General features: G+C 41.4%; 1 protein-coding gene and 1 long non-coding RNA gene across 2 annotated transcripts; both read left to right on the forward strand.

The window, feature by feature from the left end:
- The first annotated feature begins 1,480 nt into the window (after positions 1-1,480).
- Positions 1,481-6,235, forward strand: LOC107280771 (uncharacterized). Its single transcript, XR_001545442.3, has 4 exons — positions 1,481-1,804; positions 1,903-2,182; positions 4,914-4,977; positions 6,046-6,235. It is a non-coding gene; the product is annotated as an uncharacterized lncRNA (long non-coding RNA).
- Positions 6,236-11,688: 5,453 nt separating this feature from the next.
- LOC4335571 (uncharacterized) lies at positions 11,689-12,383 on the forward strand. Its single transcript, XM_015780548.3, has one exon. It carries the CDS (start codon positions 11,722-11,724, stop codon positions 12,097-12,099), a length of 378 nt encoding a protein of 125 aa, XP_015636034.1. The 5' UTR covers positions 11,689-11,721; the 3' UTR covers positions 12,100-12,383.
- The last annotated feature ends 153 nt before the right edge of the window (positions 12,384-12,536 follow it).

Genomic DNA, 12,536 nt, shown 5'->3' on the forward strand with positions numbered 1-12,536 from the left:
TGCGTGCTAACGTCAGCACGATATCGAGGGTATCAAGATAGGTACCATATCTCATAACTCGTAGGTACCAAATCTAGTATCTAGTTACGATGTTGACATTAGTATGGTACCGTATGTATCAGACATGATATCCCTAGGTACCTATATATCATGCTGATGCCATCATAACTTCGTCTATTCAGTTGCAACGGTATACTATTCTGTATTATTTATGATAATCTAATGCTTGTCTGGGTCTTGTTATGTTTAGGCTTTCGTGTAATGCCTCTTGCTATTGTTGGCATGCGGATTTAATGTCTTCGTCCCCTCCTTAGGACCTGTATATCCATACCCGTTAGTCTCTCTTTTTTTTTTCAGGGATTCAAAGAGATGATATATTTAATTTTTAATTTGAACGAACTAGAAACAACATATATATTTGGCTTACAAAATACTATAAAAAAATAAAAATATATTTATTTATTGTATATATTATAATAAAAATATAGTTAATAATATATTTTGTATAAATTGTTATTGTCCAACATATTAAGAATTATGAAATGGAGGGAGTATAAGATATGATAATTTACTTTCAAGCCAATGAGAGCAGAGCAAGCGCGTATGCTTTTTTTAAAAAAAATTTCCAAGCTCCTATGCTCACTCAGGCTGTGTTCGTTTGGGTGTGTTGGGAATAAATCTCCTGTGCATAGAAAATGGAGTGATTAATTAAGTATTTATTAATTTTGTTGAAAAATGGATCAATATGATTTTTTAAAGCAACTTTCGTATCGAAAAGTTTTAAAAAAAACGCACCATTCAGCGATTTGAAAAACGTGCGCGCGGCCGAAAATGAGGGAGGTGAGTTGAGAAAGTTGGGGATAGAACTCAGCCTTCTCTCTTGAGATTGGCAATGATCCCAAATTCCCAATCCCTTCAACCTAACGCAAGGCCGTTTGGCGGAGAGGAGGAACATGCAGCACAAATCTTGGAGTGAATCATATGGCGAGAAACGCAGAAATTCCCCTTGCCCATACTCTTCTTCCTGTGTTGTTTAATTCTACACTGTGGCCTATTGTTATGCCACTCATAATTGCAAGCACCACTCGCAATCGTGCAACAATGATGAGTGACAAAGAGTTCATGAGTATAGTGGGTTTCCGTATACCAGAAAGAGGCAGAAACTATCCTAAGAAAGGCTATATATTCTTTTAACACTAAGAAAGGCTAATTAAACCCCATTTAATAAAGCATGCTAGCTAACACTTAGCAGTAGCAGCATAGGGCCCTACTCGTGAAAAAAAGTTTTAGTACCTATACCTTGTGATCTTTCCGATTTTTCTATATATTCTTGGCCCAGCCCCACTCGTATGCAGGCCGGCCCTACACTCGGCCTTCCAGAAGGCCGTCTCCACCGAACAGCTCACGAAATAGCAAAGCGCCGAAGCCCATTAGCCCACTAACCAGTGAAAACCCTAGCCTGCAGTGCCGAGTGCCGACTGCCGACTGAATCCGAATCGTGCTCTCTCTCTCTCTGCCTCTCTCCATCTCTTGGTCTCTCTTCGATCTCTCTCTGCAGGAGGCGCGGCAGCGTTCAATAGGACGGCGGCTGGCAGGGAGGCGCGAGGCGGCGTGCGGCGGCGGGGGCGTGGCTGCGCGAGGCGGCGGCCTGCAGGCTGCAGCGTGCGGGCCGTGCGGCGGCGGTGCGCGAGGCGGCGGCGGCGGCTTGAGGGTGTGCGATGGGGCCGTGGCGGCGCGAGGCGGCAGCCTGCAGGCGGCGGCGAACGGCGTGCGGCGGCGGCTTGCGGTCATGCGGGAGTGGAAGGTCAGTGGTTTTTTGTTCTCTTTCTTCTTCCTTTCTCACTTCTCAAATCTGAAATCTCAAACCTATAGCTTTATTGTTTCGCTTTTACTATTCTGCAGTCGCCTGCAAAATTACGATCCATCAGTCGATCTCCCGGCCGTCGATCATGGCGTCAAGATCTGTGCGTTCTCGGGCCTATGGGGAGGCCCATTTTCTTAAAAACCCAAGGTCCAGGGGTCCGTAGCTGCCACCACCGCACTGAAGGCAAACACGATTCGTCCACCGGCTCTTCTTCTCGAGCGGAGAGGCATTTTCCCCTCTTGAATCCATCGCCGCGGCAGTGATTCGCCCACCGGCGGCGGCTGCGAGCGTCGGCATCGGCGGCGCTGGAAGGGTCAGGTACCCCTCTTTCTCTCTCTCTCTTACATATGTGTTTTTTGCAATCTTTGATGCGTTTTCGAAATCTGCTTGTTCTGTGTGTGTTTGTGGGGGGTGGGGGGGTGTGGGGGAGGGTTAGGAGGAGGGAGGGGTGGTGGTGGTGGATCTCCCGTTGTTCTGTTTGTTAGGGATGGAGAGGCAAAATTACTGGGTTTTTCACCTACACGCTACCTTTTTTTTTGTTTTTTGATTAGGTATTTTTTGTCTACGTGGAAGCAGGTTTTGTGAAATAGAGTAGATGGGAGAGGCATGGAGCTGGGTGGTGGAGAGCATCACCGCGATCCATAGATGGCGAGGCCGCGAGCGACAGGGGTAGGACTTGTAATGAAGTTTCAGCGATCACCATCCAATATTTATCCTAGAGTTTCCTGTCGATTGATTGATCTTGCTTGGAGATGATACTTTGTGATTTGTTATTTTAGAAGATACTTCTGAGAGCTAATGCTAATCATGTTTTGGCAATCAACCTGCTCGTGTATTTTAAGAGCTTAGCTATATTTAACTATAACTTAAACAAGTGGAGAGCTGCTCTGTCAGTTAACCGAAATGGAGGCCTGAAAGGGGAAGGAGACGAGCTGCACAATCAGCCGCGTCCATGTTTTTTTAGAGGCCTCATTGCGATGACATAGATTAGGGACGCTTGCAAATTGCTTATACAAATGTAGGGCATTAAAATGTCACTAAAATGACATGGATTACGCTGAGAAACTTATAAAATGTCAAAATCAAGCATCCACAGTATCGTTTTGAGCTTCTAGCTGACCTGTGCAGTGGAGGCATTGGTATTGGGGCTTCTGTGTAATATCAGTTAGTTTGATTTACTAATTTTTGAATTTAGTAGCTGATCTGGGATGTGTTTTTTGGCCTCCTGATGTGATTTTTTTGATTCAATAACTTGTTGCAAGTTTAAGTCTGAGACCTCATGTAGTCCTGTTTCTGCATTTTTGGGGCAATGACAGAGGGTCCTTTGTGCTCAATATATGTTGTCATCCCACAGTTCTGCTATGTTGTTGTCCAAGCTATTTATGGTTATATTATCAGGTCTTGCAGTTTTTGGTGATACCTTTGTTGATAGCGCAAGGGCCTAACAGTGACTTGTTTAATGCCCACCGAAAATGTTAACTAAAATGAAATCTGAAATTGTTCACAATGACAGACAGCAGCATTGCTCTTCAGTTAATCTCAAGCATGAGCTTCTCTGAACATTTAAAATTGCAAACTCTCAAACTTGCTGGATCGGAATACTAGCAGTAGATGGGTGTGCTTTTCTTCCGAGTTTGAATCAATAGATATTATCTAGTCATGAAATGCAGTCTAGTGTTAGCTTTCTTTTTTTCTTAATAATCGAGGTACTGCTTTCTTTAGTTGTTACTTTTGTTTGGGATATGCGTACATGCTACTTTTGATCCTTCTTTTTTTAGCATAATGAAATCATCAATGTGCAACCTTGTAACAATATTTTCTGCAACTTTGGGGGTTATAATCTTTGTGCAACTATAGATTTGTAACACCCAGAATGGACTGTCGCCCTTCACGCATACGTTATCTGGATGTTGAAATCTCTCTCTTGGCATTTTCCTGTGAATTTATTTGTGGTTTTTCAAAGTCAAGGGAATGGAGGATAACAGTCCTCCCCCAAAGTTCATGTGATGTATGCATGTATTCCACAATTTCTTTTTTCCAGTGAACATATACATGCATAGGCAAATATGGTGAAAAGGTATTTTTGTTATACTAATGTTATACTACAACGAATAAAATCTTTATGCAAATTTGATAATTTGTTATGCACATATGTAATGTCCTTTTTTATGTGACTTGCACATTATAATATTTGTGCAACTCAATTTTTGTGTTCCCTTCTGAAATTATTGGGGCAACTCAATTTTTGTGTTCCCTTCTGAAATTATTGGGGCTTTCTAAAAGCCTAGTATATATTTTGTACTCTAGGTTTTCTGAACATTTTGTGTAAACTGACTGTGTGAAAAGTTGTGATTTGGCTGAAGGAATTTTTAATTACAATTGAAATGATTGTATGTCTTGGATTTAGGGAGGTTTGTATTCCTTCATTCCACGTGGCATTTTCCGCCTACATTGAGTTATGAATTATTAATGTTTTGCACATGCCTTGTTTTGCTTTGAAGATCATAACAGATATTTCTTTTGGCCTTGTTTTGCTTTGAAGATCATAACAGATATTTCTTTTGGGCAGTTAATATGGGATGTGAGAGTTATACATAATTACTTGCAGTGAAAATTAACTAAAATTGCACAACATAAAAAAGATGAAAGTATGGCATGTCTTTTGTGCAACTAAAGGCATTTTGCTTTTCCTGAGTGCGTCATGTTATGTTTTGTTCTAGCTATAGATTTCCTAAGGCACTAAAGGTTTACTATTTCCATTGATCTGATTCTGCTGATTTTATTCTCTGATGATAACTACACAACCATGTTTTGTGTTGTTTGTGCTGATTTGTGTGAGAACTCATAATTTTGCTACTATGGCTAGTATTCCAAACACTCTCGCTTGGGTGCACAAGAAAATGGTGCTTTCAAAATCAGGAACCAACAAATTTTTATTCTATATATATTGTGCTATTATTTGTTATATGTCCTTTTTTCTGTCTTGTGCAACTTGAGGAAATAATATGTGCATCTTTGCTCACTTCTATAATTTCTGGTGTGTGTCTAGGCTTGGAAAAAAAGAGAGAGGCAGAAGAAACACTACAGTTCTACATGCACCAAGATCCTATCAGGTTGGTGTGATATGTTGAACTTTTTTGTGGGTGCATTTATGTTGTATCGCTGTTGCTTCTTGTGCAGGGCAAATTGCAAAATTTCATATATTGATGGAATCAGGCATCCAAACAAAAAAGCAACACTAAAGTTGTGATTTGGCTGAAGGAATTTTTGGTTCTGATTGAAATGATTGGATGTCTTGGATTTTTGGAGGTTGTTGTTCCTTTATTCCACGTGGCATTTTTTCCCTCATCGAGTCATGAATTTTTAATGTTTTGCACATGAATTGTTTTGCTTGGAAGATCATAACAGATATTTCTTTTTTGGCCAGTTAATATGGGATGTGAGAGTATACATAGTTACTTGCAGTGAAAATTAACTAAAATTGCACATCTTAAAAAGATGCAAATATGGCATATCTTTTATGCAACTAAAGACATTTTGCTTTTACCTGAGTGTGTCATGTCATGTTTTGTTCTAGCTGTTGATTTCCTAAGGCACAAAAGGTTTACTATTTCTATTGATCGAATTCTGCAGATTTTTTTCCCCTGATGACAACTACACTGCCATGTTTTGTTTTGTTTGTGCTGATTTGTGCGAGAACTCGTAATTTTGCTACTATGGCTAGTACTCCAACAACTCTCGTTTGGGTGCACGTGAAAATGACGCTTTCATAATCAGGAACTATCATGTTTTTATTCTATGCAGATTGTACTCTCATTTGTTAGTGTGTCCTTTTTTCTGTCATGTGCAACTTCATTTATAAATTTGGGCAACTGGAGGAAATAATGTGTGCAATTATTGATCCGATTCTCTTTCCTATAATTTTGTGATGTGTGTTTAGGCTTGGAAAAAAAAGAGAAAGGTAGAAGAAACTCCACTGTTCTACATGCACCTAGAGCCCCATTAGGTTGGTGTGATAGGTTGAACTTTTTTTCTAGGTGCATTTATGTTGTATTTGTTGTGGCTTTCTGTGTGGGGCAAATAGCGAAAATACAAAATTTCATATATATTGATGGAATCAGACATCCAATCCAAAAGACAACACTAATGAGATTTCTTTTTGTCCTTTCTTTTTGTTTCAGAGGATTGGATTTTTTTTTTCAACTACAACATGAGAACAGCGGTGGCAGACACATCAAGCATCCACATATCAACAAAAAAAATAGAAAATACATTTGACGATCTGTATTTTATACTAAATTCGTCCTTGCGGTTTCGATCGACCTGATCCTCTTGCTTCCTCTAATCCAATATAGTGTATTTGATCTGTAATGTGTGGGTGTGATTTTTGCTATGAGTTTTGGTCCTCCCTCTCTTCACCCTTCACGTGTCTTGCTATGTCTTGAGAGGCAACAAATAATGACATAAAGCCCAAAGCCCATATGCATGAATCAAAACTAATTCGACCTTATGGATTAAAAGTTCTTTTCAGAAGATTTATATGGTTCACTCACAGCAGAAGTCACAATAGTGTATTGACGATTATAAGCCCAAAACATTTTGACAAAATCCCAAAGGCACATGCATGTAAATCAGTAAAAAAAATGAAAACAGTGCAGATATTAGCCCAAAACACTACAGAAAGGCAAAAGCCCAAAGCAGTCAAAAACAGAGAGACTATGGGCCTAGAATCTTTTTTCTTTTTTTTGCACAAGCTCTTTTTTTTTCTTTTTTGTGTTTCAACACGCCGTTGGATGTACAATTGACGGTGCACAGAATCGACTGATCAACCACCAAAATTGCAAGCGATTGCAGAATAGACGGTTACATCACATTACTCAATTAGATTTGGTTTGAACTCGTAGATAAAGAGAAGTAGGACAATAAAATCATTCTATCAAGTTCAGTCCTCAAATGAATCCACCCTGGCAACTCAGGAAACGGAAGAAACCAATGACTCCATTCCAATGCCTAATTCAGCAGAAACCATGGCTAGTAACAATGAGCAAGATCTACTGGTGGAGAAACCCTTTGTACTCCCGGTTCGTAACCCCCTTTAGTCCCGGTTATCCAACCGGGACTAAAAATCGCTATCTTTATTCCCGGGTGAAATAACCGGGACTAAAGATCGATCTTTAGTCCCGGTTGGTCAACCAAGACTAAAGATACCTATCTTTAGTCCCGGTTGGTTAAAGAGAGGGTAGCGGCAGTCCCATTAGGTCTCATTTTCTTTTCTTTTTTTTCATTATTTTTTAGCCAGAGTTTAATCCCTGTATTTTCTCCCAAATCGAGTGGGATGCATATTCCCAAATCAAACCCCAAATCAAAGTAACATCCCAAAACATTCACATCACAAATCTTAAGTTACTTTTACACACAAATCAAATACATCACAAATCTTAAAAAAATTACATACAAACCAAATACATCATATATTATACATCTTAGATCCATACAACAAATCACAAAATTATACATCTTAGTGAATCACAAATTGTAAAAAAAAAGAAAAAAGAATGGATGCCGGTAGCGCCGCATGCCGCCGCTCCCCGTGCGCGGCCTGCGTGCGGCCCCGCCAGACGCGTGCGGGATGGGAGGAGGGGGAGGAGGCGGCCCTCGCTGGGCATCGGATGGGAAGGGAGGAGGGGGAGGAGAGGGCCGGGATGGGAGGAGGAAGGGGAGGAGAGGGAGGAAGAGATCGGATTGGAAGGGAGGAGGGGGAGGAGAGGGCCGGGATGGGAGGCGGAAGGGGAGGAGAGGGAGATGGATATGAGGAGAGGCCGGTTGTTGTTGAGGAGATTGAGGCCGGTTGTGGGGGGAGAGGATAGGGAATAGGGATTATATACTACGCGTGATTTTAGTTCCGGTTGGTAATACCAACTGGAAGTAAAGATCCGGTTGGTAATACCAACTGGGAGTAAAGATCCTAACTGGGAGTAAAGATCCGGTTGGTAATACCAACTGGGAGTAAAGATCTAGGTGATCTTTAGTCCTGGTTAGTAATACCAACCGGGACTAAAGTGATCTTTAGTCTCGGTTCGTGACACCAACCGGGAATAAAGATCCCCGCCCCTTTGACAACATGCGAATGATCCCCGCCCCTCTGACAACATGCGAATGAACCGGTACTAAAGATCATCTTTAGTCCCGGTTGAAACCCCATAGCCATTCTACGATCTTTAGTCCCGGTTCTTTTTATAACCGGGACTATTGTGGTTTTGGGACGACCAAGCAAAGATCAGTTTTCCAGTAGTGAACGTATTGTGCTAGAACCAAATGCGGTTGTTGCACATTTGTCATGGCAAGTTTTAGCCTTTAATTTCCGCCCTAGGCGTCCGAAGATCTGGTTCCGCCACTGGTCGCGCCGTAGCGTGGGGCGTCCTCAGCAGCAGCAGCGGCGTCGGCGTCTACACGGCTAAACACCGCCCACACCGGAGGATCATTTACATGCAGCCCGTTTTTCAGCTTAGAAAGTAACCTGACTTTTGATTGCAGAGTATCCTGATCTATATGCTGAAACACTAGAGTGGATCCGTTAATTTAACTAGATTTGTGTTAGGGCTTCAACTCTTAAATTTATCAGGAGCAGTGGCAAAGCCAGGATTAATTCTAGGATATATATATAGGGTTGTGAGAACTTACCTTCTGGGCTACTTCAGCATGAGGTCTCGGGCGGTCGCCGGATGGGCCCGGCCGCTCGACGGACGGGCGGCGAGATGCGACGGGCGACGGCAGGGAGATGCGAACACGAACGCCCATCAGCTTCCGACGAGGGAGAGGGCGAGCTCTCTCTCGATGTCTCTCTGATCTCCCTTTTCTCTGCTAGCTAAATGGGCCACATGATGGCTGGCAGATGGGCTTGTACACAGCTTTGGTTGGGGGTGTTCACTGGCCCAATGGGGGTCCCAGGCCCAGCCCTGAACTCTTCAGCCCGTTTCAGTTTCTTTTCAGGTGGTTAGGTTCTAACGTCTTGTTTGGCAACTTGAGGGAAGGGGATTGGGAGTTTACTAGAGGGAATTGATGGTGAGATTAAGATGGGAATTTAATTTTTCATCCCAGTCTCTTATTTGGTAGAGGTGGTGGAAATTGATAGGGAGTTTAGTTGGAGATTAGATCATTAATGAAAACGGATGGCTGAGATTTGTTTAGGCGAAGTAAAGGAGGAATTCCCTCCCAATTACCTGCCCCTACTCAGGTATTGAAAATGAGGGAGTTCATTCCTCAATTCCCCATCCCCATCCCACCAAAATTCCCATGTCCCCCAACCAAACAAAACAGTTAATAGCCTCATCCCTCTAAACTTCCAATCCCTCCTAAAATCTCCCTCCAACCAAACAGACCCTAAGCTCTATGAGTTGGAACCCTGCCAAATTGACACTTTATTACCAAACCATCTTTACTGTTGAGCAAATAATTGTACTAATAGTCCCATTCCAATATGTGTGGTAATGATGGATGTGAATTGTTAATTAAAGGCGCTTTCTAGCTAGATGATTGTATAGCCCATGTTAATTATTTAAATATTATAAAGCTAGCAGATACTCAGAAAATAAGAACCTAAACAACATTGATGTTGAATTTTGTTTTAGAAATGGTACTTCTATGGGAGTGGCACAAATAATCCATCTCTATTAATTAGCAATGGCATTCTCATAGGTATGTGAACTTGCAAGCTGCATACTGTAACTTTTCAAAGTTAACATGCATGACGCAGCTAACTATTTTCAATGTTAACATTCACATCCTGTTTTTACAAAATACGGTTAACCTGATTATGACAGCATTATGGTAAACCTGATTATCATTTTTCACCCACCCAAATACTGATTTTACACAATACAATTTTTGTTAAAAGTTAACGACAGATCAGCAAGAAAAAAATGGCTATATTACAGGTCTTGTATATTCCTTCGTCTTGTACGATACTTCAGTTAAACATTTAAACCCAACCGTGATTTGAAAAATAGAATTACATGACAACGAGGGACCCTAAACCCTAACTCAGTCAGCCTCCACCTCACCATGGGACGCTAGCCGCTTTGAGCTCGGAACTGCATCCGGCCATCACGAGTTCTAGGGTGCCCAGATCTACGCCCGGGCGGGCCAATTGATGTTGGTTTTACCCATCTTCTTGATATTGATTTTTCTTTTGTTGCTGCAATGGATAGCTAGGTACTTGGACGGTAGATGGGTTCTGATTTGAGTAGTAATGCATTCGTGCTAAAAATTGTGGTTCACTTTCTATGATGTCTGATGTTAAAAATATTTTTTGATTGAGGAAGAAGAGGTAGGGAATTTTGTGTCTTGAATCAATCAGCTCGAATTGATTGATCTTCCATTTTTTTTTTCAAGACCAACTATCCCCTTCATCTGTGCCACTATTGTGGTGCCCGTTGAGAAATTCGACACCTATATGGGCTCCTAGCCAATACCTAAGGGGGTTTCTGTAGTAGTGTGTCCTTTTTCAAAGGGTGGATTTTGGTTCATTTGAAACATGGAAAAAATCTTTATCCCTTAGATGTCACCTTGCGAGGCTACTTATTGGGAAATTGCATGTGATCAGTCATCCGACAAAGATGAAAAAATTGGAAATTGAGCTGAAGCCTCCTACCCTGCATGTGCATATGAGACTTTCTCTCTTCTTTCTCCCTGAGCTAAGAATTTCGTCCATGCATGATACTGTATCTATAAGCATTAAATAATTTTTCTTTAAAACTATTTATCCAATTTACAACTGTTATCCCACTGTATTTGTTGTAATTAAGTCTTTACGATAAATCTTAGTTGGTTATATTCTAATAAATAAAACATATATGTTTCATCATGTTAAAATTTATTTTTCCATGCGTGAGAAATAAATGTTTCAATTGAAATCCGACACTGTTGTAGATTTTAAGTTTTGTGTTGCAATTGATTATATTTAAGTGTTTCACATGGTGTTATTTGAATATTTTACTGAATACTTCTTCTAATGTTTCGCTAATAAACAAATGTTACACATGGTGTTGTTTAGATTTTTTTTAATAAGTATATTTTCTAATCAATTACAACTCGTTGTTTCATATATAACGTAAAAATGTTTCAATAGGAACATTTCATATTTATATATCATAGAAAATAAATATAATCAAGTGAGATATCTTGTTATAAAGATTTAACTGTAACAAATATAAATGTGGGATTCAATTGTAGATAGGATAAGTAATTTAGAAGGAAAAGTAGTTTAATGTTTTACATGTAGCGAGTAGCCCATATGTATGCAACTCACATAATTTTTTCTCATTGTCACATACGCCATCCAACCAAGGCGGCGGGGATGTGTGTAAGATTTTTTACCGAATATCGGACGTCCGATCCGGTTTGCTCTCCACATCATTTTTTTCCTAGTGTGTCACATGCGCCATACAACTACACAAAAGGAATTGGTAGGACAAATGTATCACACATCCTTTGCCTGCTACCGAAAAGCATATTAAAGACTACTTTGTTTCTCTTTTAAACAACTCCAAAATCCCTCCAAAACTCAGACATTGTCATGGACGACTTAGGCATGCAAGGATCTTAATCCATTAATTCCCTCATCTCAAAGTCAATATTCTCAAGCCCTAATTGGTCTAGGAAAAGGCACAACCATGATTGGCAGCAAAGCTCAGTAGTGGGATCATCTGTTCGAACTCAACCATGATAATTGGTAGGACAGATGTATCAAAGTGGGTCCATCCAAATTGCCGGGCAATACCGAACCTCCCCTTTATAAGTTTGCTAGTTGTCATCCCCCAACACTGCCAAACACAAGCATCAACAAAACATAGATCACCATGCACACAAAGGTGCCAACCTCTCCCCTCCTCCTCCTCCTCCTCCTCCTCGCCGTCGTCGCGCTCTCGCTCGCCGTCCCGTCCACCGGCGACATGAGGGCCGTGCTCTCGGGCGGCGAGGGCGCGGCCCGCCACGGCATCGACGTGGCGGTGCGGCGGCTGGCGATGGTGGCGCCGTCGTCGTCGGCGAGGCTGGAGGACGCCGTCGCGCCGGAGCTTGGGGTGGACATGGAGCTCCACCGGCGCATCCTCGCCGGCAACGTCGGGTCGGGGGCGCTCAGGCCCGACCGGCCGGCGTGCGTCCAGTCGTGCCCGGCGCGCGGGGGTTCGTACACCGGCAGAGGCTGCAAAACGGTGTACCGGTGCAACAACAATTAATGGCGGCTAGCTAGCTAGACACTACGGCCACAAATTTATTTTAATTTGCAATGGATCGATGTCTATTGGTGTTTTTCATTTGGCCTTAATTTGAATAGATAATTTCAATCCACTAAAACCGTTTCCGCTTTGTAGTCATTGATGAATATTCCAGTATATCTTCTAATTAACAACTACAGCGAAAGTTCTTCCACATTTGAAATTAGTTAATTAAGGGACTATCTTGTTGCATGCATGCCTCTATTGTTGTTGAGATATGCAAAGGGTTGTTGTCTCCTCTCCCATATGCTCCATATCATTTACTATATATCGATATATTTGGATAGATATTACTCCCAACCAAATTTGTTTCATTTTAATAGAAAAAATGTACGCTCTACATTTTTGTTCAGCGCAAATTAAATACACAATGCCATGCCGTGCCAGTAATAACTACA

Source organism: Oryza sativa, chromosome 4 (assembly GCF_034140825.1).
Source record: "Oryza sativa Japonica Group chromosome 4, ASM3414082v1".
Lineage (NCBI taxonomy): Eukaryota > Viridiplantae > Streptophyta > Magnoliopsida > Poales > Poaceae > Oryza > Oryza sativa.